At 47.5% G+C, this 22,660-nt stretch overlaps 1 protein-coding gene and 1 pseudogene across 2 annotated transcripts; both read left to right on the forward strand.

The window, feature by feature from the left end:
* Positions 1-12,965: 12,965 nt before the first annotated feature.
* LOC143218524 (pelle-like serine/threonine-protein kinase pik-1) lies at positions 12,966-16,134 on the forward strand. Its single transcript, XM_076443748.1, is given in 6 exon segments — positions 12,966-13,119; positions 13,523-13,757; positions 13,759-13,856; positions 13,859-14,029; positions 14,266-14,675; positions 14,757-16,134. Coding segments are annotated over 6 exon segments (1,101 nt in total). The 3' UTR covers positions 14,790-16,134.
* Positions 16,135-16,772: 638 nt separating this feature from the next.
* LOC143218340 (uncharacterized) lies at positions 16,773-22,390 on the forward strand (annotated as a pseudogene). The gene is made up of 10 exons (XR_013011029.1): positions 16,773-17,014; positions 17,067-17,223; positions 18,205-18,208; positions 18,449-18,481; positions 18,577-18,713; positions 19,368-19,769; positions 19,937-20,064; positions 20,362-20,463; positions 20,602-20,917; positions 21,004-22,390. The product of XR_013011029.1 is annotated as an uncharacterized LOC143218340 (transcript).
* Positions 22,391-22,660: the final 270 nt, after the last annotated feature.

Here is a 22,660-nt window from a genome sequence, read left to right on the forward strand (position 1 = left end):
GTTACGTTCTTTTCGCTTCGCCATGGTCAACGATCGTAAATCGGGCCCGATCGCGTTACCATTCTAATCTCTTGGGCCTGTAGACGTGGGTCCGGCAGCTTTTAGCACCTGTCCAGGAACAGGAGATCGAACCAGGTCGCGAAAATCGTGATGTATTATACAGGGTCTGTCCGGAAAGTAATGCGACCACATTCTTTTTTTAAATCTATTGAACATATGAGTACAAACCTTTAAAATTCTTCAAAGTAGGACCCTTGGGCGTCGACACATTTTTTCCAGCGCGATTTCCATGCTGCGTATGCTCCCTGGAAGACGTTATCTGAAGCCTTTCGCAGTACCCTCGTCGCAGCCTCGTCGAGCACTTCCAGCCAAAACTTTTCCGTAGATTACGGGGAAAACAGTAAACGGTACTTCTTAGTTGGATCACAACACTTCCTCAACCCCCCTACAGTCCTGACTTGTCTCCCGCCGACTTCTTCTTGTTTCCAAAAATTAAAAATGTGCTAAAAGGATGCCATTTTGAAAGTGTGGAACGCGTCAAAGAGGTTGTGACGTGGGTACTACGAGAGGTTCCAAAAAACACCTTCCAGGGAGCATACGAAGCATGAAAATCGCGCTGAAAAAAATGTGTCGATGCCCAAGGATCCTACTTTGAAGAAATTTAAAGGTTTGAACCCATATGTTTAATAGATTTTTTTTTAAAAGATGTGGTTGAGAAGCGCACTTCGCGCGAGACTCGACGTCAAATGGGACCACTGGATCTTGCCCCGCGTCCAGTCCTCGCCACTACACACGCGATTAATTTCCCACCAAGTGGGTAACGTTCCGAATTCCGGACCCCCTACGAGGAAGAGCTTCCCACCCGACCACTTTCTTCACGCCCTCCCTTTCACTCCAACTCTAATCTCCATTCCACTTTCTTCGTTAACGCGACCAACATCGATTTTCCCGATCGTGGGACCACCTCTTTCCAGCTTCTCTCTTCTCGTTTAACCCCCATTCTCGTTTTTATACAGGTTCCGCACTCCGAAGTCGCCCTTTTGCAAGTCAATTTCACTCTTTCGCAAATCAATTTCACCATTGAGCATTCAGACCTACGTATAATTTAATCGAAATAAATAAATAAAATCAATTTTATATATTCTTAATGGGTGAAATTGATTCGCTAAAGAGTGAAATTATTTTCGCAAAACCTATAAAGTTTTTAGCGTCGGAATCTGCTCCTTTCCGAAGTTTTTCTTCTGTTTTATGCGACCGAGCAACATTTTGATCGCATGATCATCCAATTAAGCGAGCACAATGAACTCGAGTGTTTGTCTGTGATAAATCGCATGCATGGTAAAATAATTATACATATCTCGCTCGCAGTATGTAACACACTGTGGTTCCTGTCAACAGTTTCGCGTTTAGGGAGCGTTTCACGTTGATCGAAACGGCAACTCGGATGGAAACAAACGTGCATTACGGCAAGGAAAGGTCAGACAGACAGGTATAGACGGTTCCGAGGATTTATATTGTCTTCAATGTCGCCGGTCGTTTTACCCTGTCCGGCCACTCTAAGCGACCGTGATTATCCTTACGGGCACCGTCGGTTCTTCCACGCCATAATTAATCGCAGCTATTCCTTCTGACGCATTAACGGTAACGTTATAGCGTTTCTATTAATAATAATTGTCATTGTTGTAATTTCCTGCAATTTCTACCATCTTTAACCCTTGGCACTCGAGTGGTAACTCAGAATCACCACTAACAATTGCTGTACCATTATTCAAAATATTGTTTATTGAATATTGTTAAACATGTTGGTAGCTAATCAATTACTAAACCTTTAATTATTGTATGAGGTATTACAATCAATTTCATATCCATCAAATGAAAAGAATCGTACAGAACGAAATTATTCTACCTAGAACGAGATGTTTCATTTTCGAGTTTTAACAGCTCCGAAGTTAAAACAGATGCAAAAGGTTAATTATTATAACTATCTTATAAATTTTCAATATAGGCCCACATAAAAAAGTTGTGAAATGTAACTTTTAGTATTTTCTCTACAATTCCGGCCAACTGCAATTTCTGGAAAAATATCTTTTCACATCATGCAGTAAACTAATTTCTCCAACTTCTCACGAAAAGTCCATATCGTATAGTCCAACATTTAAAAAGTTACAGTTACACGAATTAATACAATCCCTGGCAAAAAGTTTCCGATCCGGAGGCATTGATACGGATTTTACAAAAAACTATTACTTTATGGAGTTAAAACTGATGGGAAATTAAAATGGGCTTATTAAAGAATGAAGAACAACAAATTAACATAAGATTCCATTTATTATAATAAAGAAACGAGAAAATAAACAAAATGTTACACGGAAAACGGTTCCCGTTTGATCAAACTGCTGGAAGAAAGTTTTCGATTCGATTTACAATGTCCAACACCAAATATTTTCAACAATTACTGTTGGATGATTCTTATACAGCTGTTTTCGTTGATTCCGAATCTGCCCATGATTTTTCTCCTAGACGCACAGTTATGAGAAACTTAATTGTAAAAAAAACATATTTTTCAACTTTAAACAAATATTGTGATGTTATTATCAAAGATATTGCATTGTTCTTTGCAGCAAAAGATTCTGTAGACTTTCCCGAATACAGTGATGTCCAATATTAATACATTATGAATGTTTAAACACATGTTTAAACAATCGTTAAAGATGGAGAGACACCACCTTTGCACCAACTGTTCAGGATATTTTTCAGCTTATCTTCAAAAATAAGGGCAAATCTACAAAGAACCTATTTTTCAAATTTTCAATATAGCCCCCCTCCCTCCATCGACATAAAAATGTTGTCAAATGCAACTTTTACTATTTTCACTACAATTCCGACCAATCGGAATTTCTGGAAGAAAAAGGTTCAAATCGTATAGTCCAATATTAAAAATGTTATGTCCGTTCTTAGAACTTGGGGGAATGAACCGACAATATGTGTGACTTATAATTATTTTTGCATTGTTTAATTTTACCGTTCTTTTTCAGTTGCCAAAATTGCTGTCACTGTAGGAAAAATCCCGAAACCGAAACACTCGCTGAAGAACGAAGATTGTAATGAAAAATGAATTATATGCGGCGAGTAGCCTGATCCTGTGCACAGTAATAAGGGGCATAAATCCTTGCGGCCAGAGTGAGCGTAGTGGGGGTAGCTTCCCTTGAGGCTATACATATAATGAGGCCCGTCAGGGCTGATTGATTCATTTGCGGTACGAAATTTGTGGAACGTTGACCTGCGGCTCTGTTGATTTTCAGTTTATAAGATAGTTTAAGAAATAGAACTTGAAGTTGTGTGACAATTATCCCGTTGTTGTGTTGTGTTGTCTTCGGATTTTTACGGAACGTGTGCGACTAATAATACGTAAGTGTTTGTTTAAATACTATTATTATATAGACTGCAGAATTATATATTTATGATAAAAATATATAGGTAGGTCTAATTTCTGCCTTCGTTCAAAATCGAGCATTTTTCTTACTGGCAAGTGAACTCATTTTTACGGGATTAGTTCTATGCTCTTGTAGCATTCGCAATCATTTAACATTCAGTTACTCGCACTCCACTTTCTACATACTTTCTATATTAAATAAAATAACTGCTTCAATGTGCAAAATGAATATTTGTCAGTGTAGTAGTCGATTTTTTCACGCTTGTAACACTTGTAGCAGACCTGTACAGCGGGCTCAGTACAGCTCTGCTACTAACGCGAAGACTCGCGTATTGCCGAAGCACGCCGAACGATCCCGACCGAAACCGAACCCGTAACGCGCGATTTCACGCCTCGTAACCAGGCGCGACACAGCGCTACGCACCTTCCCGCGTTTTCGCACCTCGAGACAGACGCCGCATATATACCGCAACCCGCGCACCCCGCGGTAATCACCGAATTTGCCTATAAAAGGCAACGCGGAAGGCGACACGTTCTCTTTCCGAGTCCAGCAGGCGAGCCGCTTGGTCGACTGGAACCCTGGTAAGCGCCTTACCCTGACGAGCCGTCAAGACCCTGATCCCGACCGTTCCTGTTCCCCGTGCAACGCGCCGTTGTATCCCCGTCCGTTCAACGTGCCGTCGAACGAATCTTCCGTTCAACTTCGCGCCGAAGTTCTCGTCGCCGTCTCCACGTGCCGTCGAGGCACCTTTTGCAACGCGCCGTTGTATCCTCGCCCGTTCCACGTGCCGTCGAACGAATCCGTTAACTTCGCGCCGAAGTTCCCGTCGCCGTCTCCACGCGCCGTCGAGGCACCTTTTGCAACGCGCCGTTGTATCCTTGCCCGTTCCACGTGCCGTCGAACGAATCCGCTAACTTCGCGCCGAAGTTCCCGTCGCCGTCTCCACGTGCCGTCGAGACACCTTTTGCAACGCGCCGTTGTATCCTCGCTCGTTCAACGTGCCGTCGAACGAATCCGTTTAACTTCGCGCCGAAGTTCCCGTCACCGTTCCCACGAACCGTCCTGACCGATCCCGAATACCTGTTGCCGCGAGCCGCCGGTTCCCGTATCCGAGTAAGTCGACGAGCCGTCGCGGAAAATCCGTACCTGCCGCGACGGGCCGTTTTCCGTCGTCGACCGACAGATCCGCGAACCGCGAATCCGCGTGCGTGCACCCGCGAACGTTATCGGAAATCTTCGCGACCCGCGGCCCTGTGAGACGTAAAAGTTACGTCGCGTGTTCTGTTTATTTCATACCTCGCCCGAACTACCGTCTCTCGTCCGCTTCCCTCGCCGCGAACCCTGGCTCGGCGAGCCATTCAGCAACGAGGGAGAGATCCGGTTGTGACGAGGATTCGGACTCGTTACATGGCGCCCGAACAGGGACCTTAAAAGTATCGCGAACAAAACACGCGACAGTACCGACCGAAAACCACGTGGCGCAACGCGAACTTCGAGGTTAACTCGCCGCGAAAACACGCGAGCCGCGAGTTCCAGTGCCGCCAACCGAATATCGACCGTAAAGACAGTACCGACCGAAAACCACGTGGCGCAACGCGAATTTCGAGGTTAACTCGCCGCGAAAACACGCGAGCCGCGAGTTCCAGTGCCGCCAACCGAAGTTCCACAGTGAAGACAGTGCCGCGCGCGCCATCTAGTGAAAAGGGTTGCAACCAGCAACCGCGCGAAGTGCCACGGAACGACGGGGACGAACATCTAGTGCCGATAGACGGAAGGCCTATACACTGGTTCGGAATATGGTCACGCGCAGAGCACGGATGAACGGCGAAAATCTACACGGATTGCCGCGATATCCTTGACCGAGACGCAATTCGCCGCGTGCTATAAACAATCCGCGGGCGCACGGGCGCGAAGGTGAATTGTGCGTGACGTGACAAGAGACCACGCCACCATCTAGCGGTGATCTACAGGACTTCTATACGAGGACCACCGCCGAATGAGACGGATCCGGCTGACGAAGGAACAGCTGATTACCGAACTACAACGTAGTAACCTGCCTACAAACGGAACCGCAGAGGAACTCTGCCAGCGACTAACCGACTACATACGGCAGCACTTCGAAATGACGGAACCAAGGGACGGAGTGAGCACCAGGAACATGGCGGCCGCCAGCGAGAAAGTGACAGCTGTCACTGTCAAGGTCGCCGCCGAAACGGCTACTACAGCCCAGACCGCCGAAAGAACCTTCGTCGAGAAGGCTGATCCATACCGAAGCATCGACCGACTACGCAAATCCGGCAACATCACCGATGGAAAGGATCCACTATCCTTCCTGGAACGAATGGCCGAGCTCCAGGAGACGTACGATCTCACCGACGCCGACCTGTTACGTGGAGTCCCCGAGTTACTACGCGGACCGGCCCAGATATGGTACCGAAACAGTAGGGCCGAGATCAGATCGTGGGAAGAGTTCTGCGAGGAATTCACCCAGGTATTCGCGTCCAATCGCTCACGATTCCAACGGGAGAACGAGGCTCGCATGCGTCGACAGCGCGCCAACGAGCCCTTCCACGAGTTCATGAGCTCGATCATCATGCTCATGCGACGCGCACACATGGACGATCACCTCCGCACGGATCTGCTATTTGAGAACATGACGCCAGAATATAGGAGGCTCATCTACCGATCAGATGTGAAGAGTGCTCGAGACCTCCTGGCGCGCGTCCAACAAATAGAACAGGAAGACACCGAAGAGGTTCCCTCCGAACGGAAGACCGCGTCACGCGCCGTGCCGGTCAGCGCCGCGGAGGCCACCGAACCGAACATTGCCGTCACCGAGCCGATCGAGGCACGACTCACGCGACTCAGCGCTCCGCCCGAAGTTGACCGCTCCGGACAACCCGAGGGACAGTATCACCCGACAACACACTGCTGGCGATGCAAGCAACGCGGGCATCAGCGGTTTGAGTGTCGGAACATTTACCGAAAGTTTTGCTCTCGGTGCGGCCGCGACGACGTGTTGACCCGCGATTGCCATCCACCGGGAAACGGACCGCGGGGCCCGACCTCGCCGAGCCGGCGCTAGTAAATTCGGGCCCGTCAATCCGTTACACGCCGCGACCACTTCTGCCAATCGTCATGCTGGGACGAGAAATTGATGCCATGCTGGACACCGGAGCCCAGCTTTCGTGCATCAACGCGGAAGTATTGGAGTGGGCCCGGGAAAGAGGGGTCCGAACCGCCGAGGGTTATCAACGGATCTGCCTCGCCGACGGATCGGAAATGCACCCGTCTGGCACCATCCGTTTAACATTCCGCGTGGGAGACGTCGACCACACCGAAGACTTCACCGTATTACCGAAGATGGGCCCACCCGTACTGCTCGGGATCCAGGCCATCGCCGCGCTCCGTTTGACCGTCCAACCGCCTCCAGAGGTAGCCAACTGGGCCGCAAACTGTCTGGCCGAACCCTGCCTCCAAATGGGACTCCGGAAAATGAGGGAGGACGAACGCGAGCCGTTCCAAAAATTTTTGGAGCAGGAGCTGGCGAAATTCTCCTCCACGGCCGGACGCACCACGCTAGTGCACCACCGGATAAAGTTGCTCAATGAGACACCGCTCAAGCAACGATACCGGCCCCGCAATCCGGTGATGCAAGCCGTGATCGACGAAGAAGTCGACAAAATGCTGCGAGACGGAGTCATCGAGCGATCCAGCAGCCCGTGGAGCTCGCCAGTGGACGTCGTCAAGAAGAAAGACGGCAAACCACGCTTCTGCGTCGACTTCCGCCGCCTGAACGACCGTTCCGAGAAGGACGCATACCCGCTGCCACATATCCAGGCCACCCTCGACAAATTGCGAGGGGCCAAGTTCTTAACAACGTTGGATTTAAAGAACGGATATTGGCAGGTCCCGTTAGAAGCAGCCAGTCGACCACTCACCGCCTTCACCGTGCCCGGAAGAGGACTATTTCAGTTCACGGTAATGCCGTTCGGCCTCCACTCGGCACCCGCCACGTTCCAACTACTCCTGGACCAAATCATCGGGCCAGAGATGGAGCCGAACGCGTTTGCGTATCTCGACGACATCATCATCGTCAGCCGGAGCCTCAGCGAACACCGTCGCCACCTACGCGAGGTCTTTCGCCGTCTCCGCGCCGCCGGCCTGCGTCTTAATCCAGAGAAATGCAGATTCTGCGTCGACAGCCTCTGCTACCTCGGCCACATCGTGGATCAGCAAGGGATCCGGACCGATCCTGAGAAGACGAGCGCAATAGCACAGCTGGCTGCTCCGAAAACGATTCGAGATGTTCGACGATTTCACGGCATGGCTGCATGGTATCGGCGATTCGTGCCGAATTTTGCCGAGATCATGGAACCCCTGACGAGGCTCACCAGGAAGAATGCCAAGTGGAGGTGGACCGAGGAAGAAGAAACTGCGTTCCGGACAATGAAGGAACAGCTTGTGGCCGCGCCGGTTCTCGCTTGTCCGGATTTCACGCAGCCGTTCACGCTCCAGACAGACGCCAGCGACAGCGGCCTGGGAATCGTGCTCACGCAAGGTCCGGAGAACGATGAGCACGTCATTGCCTACGCCAGTCACACGCTGAGCACTACCGAGCGGAAGTACAGCGCCACAGAAAAGGAGTGCCTCGCCGTCATATGGGGAATACGGAAAATGAAGCCGTACCTCAAAGGCTACCACTTCACCGTAGTCACCGATCATCAGGCACTCCGATGGCTCCGCCAAATCGAGAACCCGACCGGACGCCTGGCAAGATGGGCACTCGAGCTACAGCAGTACGATTTTGACGTCCGATACCGGCCCGGAAAGTTGAACCACGTGGCGGACGCGCTGTCCCGTAACGCACCCACGGTGGGCGTTAACCTGCTCCGACCGAAACAGCGCCCCGACACATGGTATCAGAAGAAATTCGAGGCCGTCCAGAACAATCCGTTGTCCGTCACCGACTTCCGAATCCAGGACGGAAAGCTGCAACGCCACGTACTGCACCAGCTCGATTATAACGAGCCCGAGCCGGGAAACGCCTGGAAGATCTGCGTGCCCACCGACGAACGAGAAGGAATACTCCGAAAATATCACGACGACCCCACCGCCGGACATCTGGGGGTCGCGAAGACCATCGTTCGACTGGCACAACGATTCTACTGGCCCGGAATGTTTCGGGAAACCGCCCGATACGTTCGCAGCTGTGCCAGCTGCCAGCGGTACAAGTCACCACCGCAGCAACCCGCGGGGCATCTCCATGCCAATCCAGGCATCAGACCATGGCATACGGTGTCCATCGACCTCGTCGGACCACTGCCAAGGTCACGCCAGAGAAACATCTGGCTGCTGGTCGCCCTCGACCGCTTCACCAAGTGGGTGGAGCTCGTACCGCTTCGAAAGGCCACCAGCTCCGCCGTCGCCGCCGCAATCCAGAGGGAAGTCATTCTCCGTCACGGGGCCCCTGAGGTGGTCATCACCGACAACGATCGCCAGTTCATCGGGGGACCGTTCGCCGCCCTGCTCGAGGCCGCCGGAACCGTCCACCGGAAGACACCGCCGTACTCGCCCCACTGCAACCCGGTTGAACGAGCCAACAGGGTTGTAAAAACGATGCTCGCCCAATACACCGGCGCCCGGCACAACCAGTGGGACGAGAGAATCGAAGAAGCTCGCTTTGCCGTCAACACCGCCTGGCATGAGTCGACCGGGTACAGTCCGGCGTATCTCAACCAGGGAAGAGAACTCCGAGCACCGGGACAATCACCGACCGAAGATCCGAACGAGGCACCCAAACAACGTTGGAAGAATCTACGGGACACGCAGGAGCTCGCGAAATTGCATTTAGCACGTGCATTCGGACGGCAAGCAAAGTACTACGACCTCCGACACCGCGACTGGCGCCCAGCCGTCGGAGAACGCGTCTGGAAACGCGAACATACACTGTCGGACAAAGCTGCCGGAATCAACGCGAAGCTCGCGCCCAAGTACAGCGGTCCGTACACCGTGAGAAAAATCGTGTCTCCGGTCATTGTCGATTTACGTGGCGATAACCGAACGCCATATCCATGTCCAGGATTTAAAGCCTGCAGTAGAACCGGACTCCGAAACGCGAGCCGCGACCCACGCTGGGAATAATACGGAACCGAGCAGCACGCCTCCTCCACCTGATACCCCCGCCGGTGTACCATCCCCTCGTCGCCGAGGCCGACCCCGTAAACTAATCCCGAGCATTTCTTTTTGGAACCCTGAAGCAAAGCGGCAAAGCAACATGGAGCCCTGGGTACAGGAACTGGCAGACCTGCTGGAGGAGCCGGACACCAACGAGAGGCCCCGAACACCAACGATTCAGCTACCCGACCCGGAGGCCTCACCGGTCGGGCCGACCGGGGAAACCGCAGCAATCACGGTACCTGAACCACCGACGGGGGGACAGCACACTGCCGAACCAGCCGTTGACCAGCCAGGACCCCTCGAGCCAGCGACTCAACAAACCACGACACCGCCTCCGCTGCCGGCAGGACCGTCGCCTTACCGCCGTAGAGGCCCGCGAGTACGGTCCGTACGGCCAGTAACCTGACTCCCGGCCCTGCTGAAACGCATGGCCGAGCTGGAAGAGGCCGCGAAGAAACACAACCCGGCCACCACCAGCCCCCCGACCGCCGTCTCCGGACCACCAGGTATTACGACACACACAGCTGTGGGACCATTCGACCCGGTTCCATGTTCGGGGAAACGGACCGACCCACCTATCTGGTGGGACGGCGTGGTCTCACCGCCAACAAAGTCAGGGCACCGGCGGACGAAGGGGCCTCACCAGGCGCGACTAACGGCGCCCCAGGGGACAAAACAATTGCTACTTGTGGACCTGACCGGACCGGACACCACGGTACCTGCACCACCGTCGACAGGAAAGCCGGCAACAAAGACGGTGGCACCACGGCCACCAGCCACCATATTTGGGGTGGGTCGGGCCGACACTCCACCGGGGTCGTCAGTGACCACCAGAGCCACCCCCCCCCCCGAGCCCGTCGACACCGCGGAAGCCGGGACGACAACAACAGCCCATACAGGCCTGGACAGAACAACCAGGCAACGGAGGCCGACCAGTGCCGTCCGGGGAGCGCCTCCCCGGCGCACCAGCGTCCCTGAAATACGACGGAAAACCCGTACCTGGTGCCACCGCGTGGTACCAGCTACCGACGGGCCGCCGCGTAGAAGTGCCCGTATATTATATAAAAACAGGGCAATACCGAGCATCCACCCCAGAGGAGAGGTGGATCCTCTTCTTCCAAAAGGACGGCCACCTACGCCGTTGCAAACGAAGGGATGCCGTTGGACCGGACCAAAGATCGCGCGCCACGATCGCCCTCGCGCCGAGGGCACCCTAATAGTAACCCGCGTTTTGTTTTCTAGTTCTTGTACCGCGTAGTCTAGCGTAAAAATAGGTATACGTAACCGGTTACCTCCGTTATTTTGATACACATAGGCTGTTCCAGTATTATTAAGACTATTTTATACACATTTACACAAGTAGGCCGTAAGAACCGTATAGTATCAAGCGAGTACAAATACGCCGAGCACGAGAGAGCCATTCGGTTCGACCAGAACTGGCGTTTCTCTTTATTTTCTCCTGTTCTCGTGCTCAACCGTCCGATCTTGCTTTCGCCGCGCGCAAGCTGCAATCTCTTTGTTGTTATTTTCTGTTGTTTTCCCTGTCGGTCTTATGTTTCCATCTGTTGCGACGGATCTCGTTTTGTTTATGTTAGTACGCAACATCCCGTATTATTTCACTCCACGCGCAAGCCGCAAGAATGGTTTTCTTTTTCTTTCTCGCTATTTTTTTGTTTTCAGTAAAAGGTCTCATAAGACTGACAGCCACGCCCGAGCCGGGTTGGCAAAGTTGTTGTTAATGACTGACAAACGTAAATGTAAGACTGTATAATAAGTATTTATGATGGTTATATCATACCAAAGTTTATGAGACGGGTGAGAGCCCCGCGTAAGGGCGAAATAAACGTGCCGTTTATCCCGGATTTCCAGTGTGTCTTGTCTAACCTGACCCCGTACCCTAGGCTAAGACTGCGCTAGCTTGTAAATAGTTAATGTAATTTTCATTTTTCAATAAAAGGTCTCACTGCCGCTTGTTCGTCGCCCCGAAGGGGGAGGGGGGTGTAGCAGACCTGTACAGCGGGCTCAGTACAGCTCTGCTACTAACGCGAAGACTCGCGTATTGCCGAAGCACGCCGAACGATCCCGACCGAAACCGAACCCGTAACGCGCGATTTCACGCCTCGTAACCAGGCGCGACACAGCGCTACGCACCTTCCCGCGTTTTCGCGCCTCGAGACAGACGCCGCATACATACCGCAACCCGCGCACCCCGCGGTAATCACCGAATTTGCCTATAAAAGGCAACGCGGAAGGCGACACGTTCTCTTTCCGAGTCCAGCAGGCGAGCCGCTTGGTCGACTGGAACCCTGGTAAGCGCCTTACCCTGACGAGCCGTCAAGACCCTGATCCCGACCGTTCCTGTTCCCCGTGCAACGCGCCGTTGTATCCCCGTCCGTTCAACGTGCCGTCGAACGAATCTTCCGTTCAACTTCGCGCCGAAGTTCCCGTCGCCGTCTCCACGTGCCGTCGAGACACCTTTTGCAACGCGCCGTTGTATCCTCGCCCGTTCCACGTGCCGTCGAACGAATCCGTTAACTTCGCGCCGAAGTTCCCGTCGCCGTCTCCACGCGCCGTCGAGGCACCTTTTGCAACGCGCCGTTGTATCCTTGCCCGTTCCACGTGCCGTCGAACGAATCCGCTAACTTCGCGCCGAAGTTCCCGTCGCCGTCTCCACGTGCCGTCGAGACACCTTTTGCAACGCGCCGTTGTATCCTCGCTCGTTCAACGTGCCGTCGAACGAATCCGTTTAACTTCGCGCCGAAGTTCCCGTCACCGTTCCCACGAACCGTCCTGACCGATCCCGAATACCTGTTGCCGCGAGCCGCCGGTTCCCGTATCCGAGTAAGTCGACGAGCCGTCGCGGAAAATCCGTACCTGCCGCGACGGGCCGTTTTCCGTCGTCGACCGACAGATCCGCGAACCGCGAATCCGCGTGCGTGCACCCGCGAACGTTATCGGAAATCTTCGCGACCCGCGGCCCTGTGAGACGTAAAAGTTACGTCGCGTGTTCTGTTTATTTCATACCTCGCCCGAACTACCGTCTCCCGTCCGCTTCCCTCGCCGCGAACCCTGGCTCGGCGAGCCATTCAGCAACGAGGGAGAGATCCGGTTGTGACGAGGATTCGGACTCGTTACACACTAAATTTAAAGTTTTGAGGCTGAAAGTATTGTACGCGAGTAATTAAAAGTTAAATATTCGATATACTATGTTTATTATAACAAAATTTAGCATGATTTCTAAGTGAAATGATTTCCGGCTAACTTAAAAAATTAGTGTTTTCGTAAATTCTGGATGGTCGATTTTGAAGGTTAGGATTTTCTCTAGATGATTATATAATACGGAGCATTCTAATGTTTATTCTTTTTCTACAGTGGAGACAATTGACAGCCGCAGAAACAATGACAAACAATGAAAAACACCAATATATTTATCATTTACCCTACTTGGAACGGGTAGCAGTTTGCAAAATGTTAAATGAAAATGAAAAGTGGGAAGAGTTTGCTGGTAAGATGTAAAAAGAATTTTAATCCTTTGGAACTCCGAATTATTTTTCAATTTTGTTACCACCTACTATTTTAAGTGTTTTATTTGAAATTTACTTCAAAGGGCAGTTCCTTGTCTGGTACTTATCTTAAACAATTTTGTTCACTAATTATATTAAATATATATATATATATGTATATATATATAGCTCTCAAACATTATTATAATTTATATTTGTGGAACTTCTATTTGTTATTAACTAAAAAATAAAAGAAAAACCAAATACATATAAAACCCCATTTTATTTACATTTTTCTTTCTCTGATGTCGAGTCACGCTTAACAAAGGAGTGCAAAGGGTTAAATTACATACAGTTTATTATTTTGTACTATTTGTACAAGTTATTCAGAGACTACTTTTTCAGGTGTTTGGATGGAATATGATGTATTCACGATAGAGAGTTTGCGGAAGGAGACAAATCCAACGGATAAATTGTTGACAATGTGGAGTCTCCTGAACCACAAAACTTTGGAATTGTTTGTTTTGTTGTACAAAATGAAACATTATCAAGCAATGGTTCCATTGAAACCGTTCGTCAACGAAAAGTACCATAGATTAATTTATAACGGAGAAGGTAACGTTCATAGAATAAATAAAAATTGTTGCAGAAGCAATTACTAAAGAAGCTTCTCGTAAAATCCTAAATCAACCAGTGCAAGCTGAACAAATTGGGATTACACCAAGTAATTTAAATAATTTACAGGTTCTTTGCAGCACAGGGACACAAGGAAAAAAGAAAAAAACGATGCAGTGTTTGCATGCAATGAAGCAACTCTGCCACATGCATCGTATGATGAATTATGTACAATCACAAATGATTGGAGTAATCACAACAAATTAGGGAAAGGCGGTTTTGGAACTGTGTATAGAGGTAATGTTCTAATATACATAGTCGTTAGAGGTATGTGAGAACCAAAAAATGTCGGGTACTCGATGATCGGGACAGGTTGGGAAGGCATCGGATCAAGACAAGTCAGGTTCTCAAGAATTTCAGGATTCTCGAGAATCCTGTATAGGTTCTTGCACACCTTCTATAGTTATGTAATTTCTATCAGAGGTATTATTTTACAAATTTTTAATTCATTAGATTGGTTTGTTATTCTATAGGTATCTGGAAGAATACAGATGTAGCTGTTAAGAAAATCGAGAAAAGGGGAGCAGATTCTCTCAGAGAAATTAAATTTTTAAATTGCTATCGACACCAGAACATTTTACCTCTATATGCGTACAGTCTAGATGGCAAAGCACCTTGTTTAGTTTATCAGTTGATGATAAATGGAACTGTAGAGGACAGATTAAGACAGCGTAGTCAACCATTGACTTGGTTTACTTGGTTACAACGTCATGAAGTAGCTAAGGGAACTGCACGTGGGCTCCAATATTTACATGCAGTTAGAAAAAAGCCGTTGATACATGGTGATCTGAAGACCAGTAATATATTACTGGACAATAATTTTCAAGCAAGAATCGGTGATTTTGGCCTAGCAAGAGAGGGGCCTGAAAAGGATTTTATGAAAGTAAATCTATATTTTATTTTAAACAACTTATTACTACTCTAAAACTTGATCTATTCAACACAGTCTGAATTATGATTACAGCTTACTAAAAATTCACCATGTTTAATACAATAAATTCTATATAATTTAAAACATATTGGATAGAGAGTATCGAACTAAGGGAAAGCGCGGAGCATGCCTGAACAAGTATATTTATTTATACCTGAATGTTATATATCTTTTCTACATTTATTTTAGGTGAGTAAAATTCATGGAACTGTTACGGATAGAGAATATATTCCGTTCGTTCCTCACGGAAATCTCTTCCAGATCGTCTCTGGCGGGAAGCGTCCTAGATAACCTTTCGAACCCTTTGATTTAGGACCGAGCTCTGGCTCCGGTTTCGTTGGAAGTGACAAAAACGAGAGTCTGGCCCTAAGCCCTAATCTCTGAGCGCGATTAGATAATGAACAAAGTATTCCATTCATTGTAGGGGTATATAAACCCTTAGATTCTCACTCTCGCGGGTTAGTACTGCAGTAGACACGTATCGCGTCACGTCGTGCTGCATTTCGGAAAGTTAACTTCTAACGAGATCGGGCTAAAGTACCTTTCGGATCAAAGTCTAACATTATAGATTCCGTTTGTTCGGTTTATAGTCTATTGGTCAGTGTTGAAGTTGTTTCCGAGTCCCCCGCATTGCCAGTGCGTGAAAACCGAGCACCGTAGTTTAGGTAAATTCTTTCTTTCACATTTCATATCTTTTTCTCTCATTTCCAATCGCGACACATACACACTTGTACTACAGAATTTTATAAGTAGAATATATTTGTGTTATTGGTAATTAGAGCAAGTTCATTGAACCTATAATTATCGTCCAAAATCCTTATATAGTAATTGAACGTTCCCACACGATACAACCTTACCGCTCGGGTTGTATCATTTAGATTATATTAGTTACGAGGTCTACTAACTATCCTAGCGACTCCCTGATTTCGCATCAGGTTCGTTCGCGCCTTACCAATTATCAAATAGAGATTTTTCCTACCTAGTGGCTCCCCGACTTCGCATTGGGTTCGTCCACGAAAACTATACCATCCTAGCGGCTCCCTGATTTCGCATCAGGCTCGTCCGCATCCTAACAGCTCCCTGATTTCGCATCAGGTTCGTCTGTGCTTTTATCCAACCTCCCAGCGGCTCCCCGGTTTAGCATCGGGTTCGTCTGCGCGTCATTTCCTAGTGACTCCCCAATTTCGCATTGGGTTCGTTCACGAAGTTTCACCTTCCCAGCAGCTCCCTGATTTCGCATCAGGTTCGTCTGCGTCTGATTCCATTCCTAGAGGCTCCCTGATTTCGCGTCAGGTTCGTCCTCACTGTCTACATTCCTAGCGGCTCCCCAATTTCGCATTGGGTTCGTCCGCGTACCTTAACTAACAAATTGATACCATATTCCTGGGTTTATAACCCTTCGCCGGCCACTCGTGCTTCTCGCGGCCCTGGCTCGTAACAGAACAAAGCCGTACCTACCTAAGGAATATTAATATGGACAAAAATTGTCTACAAAAGTAGACACTTACAGTTTCGGCATCGTGCTGTTTGAATTGGCTACTGGTTTGCCAGCCTACGATGGCTTCAGGTCAGAAAATAAATACTTAAGAGATTTTATTGACCGTTATGATAAAGAACTTCACTTATGGATAGATAAGAAAGCTGAGGAGAAAAATCAACAAGTGTACAATAATTTAATTGTTTTGGGGAAATGGTGTGCTAATAGTATGGCACAAAATAGGCCCGAAATGGATATTGTCTTTAAAAAATTGAATGACTTGTAAGTTTGTAATTTGATGGTCAGACATCTATTCTAAATTACATAAGCATATTCCATCTTGCAATAAGTGCATCTCGAACGTTGCACAACATAAACATCGTGCTCGGAGAGTCCTCGAGGAGGAAAGACACTGACCAGGATCTGGATCAGGCAAACTCTCAGAGCACCAAGTTCCTGAACAATCAGGAGGAAGTCGATGGAGCTGGAGAACTTGGTGAGGAGCAAACAGCCTCCTAAACAGAAGAGCGTGGTCCGAGAGATCATCGCAGCTATGACAGCGAGCGAGGGCTATGAAGCAAACCCTGTTGCGACGACAGAACAACGTTCCTGGAGTACAGCCGAATTTTGTGAAGACCATGGTGGATGCTTTGGAGAAAGGGAGCTCGTCGCTATTGAATGACACTATTCATGAATCGTTCATCTCGACGATCAGAAACGTAGACGATTTAGGAAGTGCTAGCGAGTCGGATGCCAAATACTCCTCAACGACAGTGTATTCCAACTACACCGAGAACAGCGACTCTGAAGGAAGGTCTGCAATTTTGGTGGAACGATGATAGTTGCAAAACGTTCGACTTCGATAGGTCCCTGGACACCAGATCCGATAAATCGCCAGCCGGCTGCACGACCACAGATAGCAACTGGTCCGAAGACACACAGTACGAGAGTGCAAACGAAGTTGGTAAGAACAGAATCACGAGAGCGTCCAGGAGGAAGTGTGGCATTGGAACCACGTTCCGGGTTAGCAAGTTTTAGCGATAAAAGGAAAATAGTTTTCTTACGGATAACGAGTTAGACAGCGGATTTGATGCGTTTATTAAAAACATTAGGAGAATTTAGAAGTACTGTTATACTATTTTCAGCCTGTTGGATTTATTTTACGGTTTCAATAATTAGAACGTTTGTGTGGTTCGTAATTTCTGTACATTAACAAAACCAAAATGGCGATATATTATTCATTGTTGCTTGAGAAATAGAATTTTAGCGGTAATAACAGATTAGCTTCCTCAACGATAGCGAAAAGTGTAATCGCGGCTCCTGGCAACATTTATGTACATGCCCTCCAGGGCAATTTGTTATTCACTACTGAAGAAATCGAATCGTAATTTTGCTAAAAGGAGACTAGTTTCCGGGACGAGAAGAATAATTTTCTTAGCAATTGTAGTAAGAGACTCAGGGAATGTGAACTGGTACTTACGGGAAAACTCGTGCATGCACGACGATTCTAGCGTCACTGAAGTACAAAATCGGGTATCTTGGTCGCCCCGCATAGCTTCGCAAAATCTTTTCTTCTCGATTTTCAAATACTTCATTATGTTTAATTTTATTGTGTTTTATATATGAGAATACAATATACCTTCAAACTAGTGGGTTATCAAATCATTTCAACGAAAAATGATTACATTAGTTCTGTTCACAAAAATCGATTTTTTGAAAAAATCAGAGGTCGTAGACAAATTTTGAGACCAGATTTGAAATCAGCGTGAAAAAATCTACGGGAAATGATATATAGCAAAAATTTAAAAAAATTGTTTCTGCCCGTGGTAACGCAGAAACCACATTTTCTGGAAATTGTGAAAGTTTAACGAACTTTCTCAAGGTTAAAAACCGTTCGTACCGTAATCTCGCTATTTTTCCCATATTATGCAAAGTTTCAGCTTTAATTTTTAAAAAAATTCATCGCTCTACCTCATTTCTATCGAAAGTTATTTCTTTTTGAAGCGAGGTAAGTCATTTGTAACCACCGTGCGCCGTACCGGGATTCAAATGCGCGCTGTCTCCAGATTCCGACTTTCCGACTCATGCTTCCAAACTTTCGGCAACGTGAAAATCGAAGGAACGCGTCGGCGTCGATCAGTCGAGCAGGTAGTTCACACGGATAGAGTGCAGATACGCTTGTTTGTGTAACGCGCGTGCAATCGAACAGGCACTCACACGGGCAGAGTAGAAATACGTTCGTGTGTAGCGCGTGCGCAGCAGAAGCAATGCGGCGAGGACGGTACGTCAGAGTGGGGGGCCCAGCCGGCCGAGCCGCCAGAGGGGGAAGGTCCTCGCGTTCACGATTCTGGTGGGCATTGTGCATCACTGGGCCAGTCGCATCAGTCGCATTCGCGTCGCCGGGACTTTTGGCTACGTCAACGTCGCGCAGAAATTTCCAAATGACCGCGAAACATGAGATCACGAGCTTCCTCGTTTTCGCGGTATTCTTGCTGCTCGTCCAAACTGGTAAGGTTAACGCACGTAACTAAACGTCAGACGAACATCGCGGCGTCCCTTGAGCGGGGCATTTTTTAATTCTATTATTTCATTCTGTATTTGGACAATTTCGATTGATCGTTGCAGCAAGAACGAACATCCGGTGAAAACAGTCTCTTAATATTTCAACGTTTATATGTGTAAACGGAAATATCGTGTTTGCGGGAAATTTAAAAATTCAAATGTTGAGGACGCGTTAGCACGATCGATTTGTTTAGATAAGAAACGGCGACAACAGTTGTTCTCTAGGGTGATGAATCATTTTCTCATTTGCAATTACATCGGACGATATCGCGCCTGTTTTGACTCGTGCACCATTCGGTTGTTTATCTCGCGCAGATTTTCCTTGCTGTCGTTCGCCTAATCTGTCTCCGACGTGTCCTCGTCATGGATATCTATATCCATGGTCCTCGTCGCTCGCTACCTAAATAGAAATACACCGTTATTCTTCAGTGTTTTTGTTTACTTTTATATAATCTCAAAGATGCGCTTGTCTCGCGTTGCCGTTCGAACAGTGACACCGTGAAAAGACGAGATTCGAACTGACGGCAGGTGGTCCGTGCTCCGATCGTTCTACACGAAATTCATCGGCGAGTGATGGATAGATAATTACACCTTTCTTGTTTCAGCTCTGGGAATCACATGCTACTGTAAAGGACACTGCCCGGACGATCGATAGAATGGAACCTGCGAAGGAGGGTATTGTGTCTCAGTGCTGTGGAAGAATTTTGGGATGCAGACACAGGGGAGTATATACATATATATATATATACGTGCTGGAGTGGTTGTTCGGTTGTTTACCACCGGACGACCGAGGCTCTCTGCAATGTATGGGAACCCTAGTGCCCCACATGCAAGGGAAGAGCATAATATGTTGCAACAAGAGCGTGTTGTGCAACAAAAACATAGTCCCTGAATATGAACCCAGGCCAACGGCAGCACCGATTCCTATGGCCATTGCATCGGGCACGCCGCTTATAATATTGGCCTCTGTTCTTTCCGTATGCCTAATGGTTATTTTGATAGCTGTGGTGATTCTATACCATAGATACAGAAGGAAAGAGAGAGGTTCGTGCGTGGTGCCTTCTAAGGACACCCTCAAAGACTTTATCGAGAGCAGCGGTTCTGGATCGGGATTACCCCCCCCCCCCCCGTATTAGTAGAACAAACTATAGCTAAACAATTGGCCTTTTCTCAGTGCGTCGGGAAAGGACGTTACGGCGAAGTATGGCTAGCAAAATGGAAAGGAGAGAATGTAGCAGTAAAAGTGTTCTTCTCGCTGGAGGAAGCATCTTGGTCCAGAGAGTCCGAGATCTACCAGACGATGTTGATGAGACACGAAAATATTTTATGATTTATCGCTCATGATATCACGGGACCAGGATGTTGCACACAGATGTTGTTGATCACAGATTACCATGAGAGAGGATCGCTACACGACTACTTGCAAACCACGGTCCTAGATCATCCTAGTCTATTAGCAATTTGTCTCTCTCTCTCTCTCTCTCTCTCTCTCAGTCGATCGTATCTGGAATTGCTCATCTACACACGGAAATGTGTGGCACACAACGGAAACCCGCGATTGCGCACAGGGATATTAAAAGTAGGAATATTTTAGTGAAGAGAGAGAGAGGGGGAGAGAGAGAGAGAGGGAGAGGGGGGAGAGAGAGAGAGGAGCGGTGAATGTGCAATCGCCGATTTCGGCTTGGCAGTCAGGTATATAAGGTGAGGATCGTTGGAATAACAATTTCATTGAAAACGAGTAAACGGATATTGTATCATATAATATTTGATATCAGCCGTTCTCCCGTGATGTCGTGACCAACGAACAGCATTTGATTTTTATTATACATATACATGCAGACAAAGCGGAAAAATCGACATCGCTCCTAACACGCGAGTAGATACTCGCCGGTACATGGCTCCAGAAGTCTTAGATGAAACATTGAACACATCCTCGTTCGATGCCTTTGAGATGGCAGATATGTATTCTGTGGGTCTTGTGCTGTGGGAAGCGTGTAGGAGATGCGAAACCGGTGGTGAAAATTGAATGGTGGAACCGTACGCGTTGCCTTATCACGACGATGTTCCGAGTGATCCAGACTTTGAAGATATGAAGTTAGCGGTGTGCGTAAAACTATTACGTCCGGTGATACCAGCGTGATGGGAGAATGATCCAGTAAGTAGGAGAATGATTGTTTACGCCGAACGATTTCTTTTTTAGCAGGAGATTGTTAAATATTCGATGTCTGTTTCCTGTTTCAGATCCACGTTGCTCTCAGCAAACTTATGGCAGCATGTTGGCACGCGAATCCTACCGTTCGTTTGAAAGCGTTACGCGTGAAGAAGACAATGTCCACACTGATGTCCACCGTACCATAAACTTTTTACCTTTTTCCTTGGTGGCATTCAGTGGCCATAACATTACTTTACCCAACCCTAGAATTACGAACTCCTGGGAGGAAGTTCATTTTTGAGGTTTTGGCCGTGTTTTCGGGATTTGGGACCACTGTGCATCACTGGTGTCTACAAACGGAACGTCAAAAAACTGGCACCTCTTCCCAACATAGACAATGCACAATCATACAGTGCCAATGAGTTAGCATAGATTAAGTAAGTCAACGCACATATTATATTCGCCATTGGTCGATTGAATCGATCATCGAGGGCGAGCATGTTCCGTCGCAAGAACCGTATTTCTTCACAAAGGTCCGTATATCCTGGCGAAATCGTATAGTCCAATATTAAAAATGTTATGTTCGTTCTTAGAACTTGGGGGAATGAACCGACAATATGTGTGACTTATAATTATTTTTGAATTGTTTAATTTTACCGTTCTTTTTCAGTTGCCAAAATTGCTGTCACTATAGGAAAAATCCCGAAACCGAAACACTCGCAGAAGAACGAAGATTGTAATGGAAAATGAATTATATGCGGTTTAAAGTTTAAGACCGCTCTAAAGAAGACGATAAGTTTTTTAATATTGTACTATACGATTTGAACTTTTTTGGGAAGCTAGAGCAATTAGTTTACTACAGGATGTGAACAAATTTTTTTTCAAAAATTGCAATTGATCAGAATAGTAGAAATAATACTAAAAGTTCCTTTTTACAATTTTTTCGTGTGGGTCTATATTGAAAATTTAAAAAATACGTTCTGCAGATCTGTGTCGATCAATTCAACATATTCTGAAAATTTCGTCAAATTCGGTTGACGTTGCAATGAGCTACAAACGTTTAAAGATGGTAAAAATTGTAACGTCGACCGATTTTGACGAAATTTTCAGGATATGTTTAATTGACACAGATCTACCAAACGTATTTTTAAAATTTTCAATGTAGGCCCACATAAAAAAGTTACAAATCAACTTTTAGTATTTTTTCAACAATTCCGATCAATTGCAATGTTTGAAAAAATTTCTTTTCACATCCTTTAGTAAACTAACTGCCCTAGCTTCCCAAAAAAGTTCAAATCGTATAGTACAATATTAAAAAAATTATCTTCTTCTTTAGAGCGGACTTAAACTTTTGTCCGCTACTGTACGTATTTAACAAAAAAAAAGTCATGAAAACACATTTGGAAGGCTCAAACAACAATGCAATTTAACCAACGTCCTATGCCAAAGCATTAGCGATCGAAAGTGAAAGTATACAGGGTGTCCCAAAATTCGTGAAAATCCCGAAAGGGGGTGGTTCCTGAGACCATTCTAAGAGACATTTTCCTTTGCACCAATGTCAACTGCGGCTTTGTTTAGGAGTTATTAACGAAAAACACGGACCAATCAGAGCGCGCCCTGGCCCGGCGCGCCACGCCGCGCCGGCAAGCGAGTGTCGGTGGTACGCCGCGACATCGCAACGAACAAGAGTTTCTCGATAATGTGAATCCTCTCCGATTTCTATGAGCTTTGGATACGTTGTCCAGA

The sequence above is a fragment of the Lasioglossum baleicum genome, chromosome 19 (assembly GCF_051020765.1).
Source record: "Lasioglossum baleicum chromosome 19, iyLasBale1, whole genome shotgun sequence".
NCBI classification, from domain to species: domain Eukaryota; kingdom Metazoa; phylum Arthropoda; class Insecta; order Hymenoptera; family Halictidae; genus Lasioglossum; species Lasioglossum baleicum.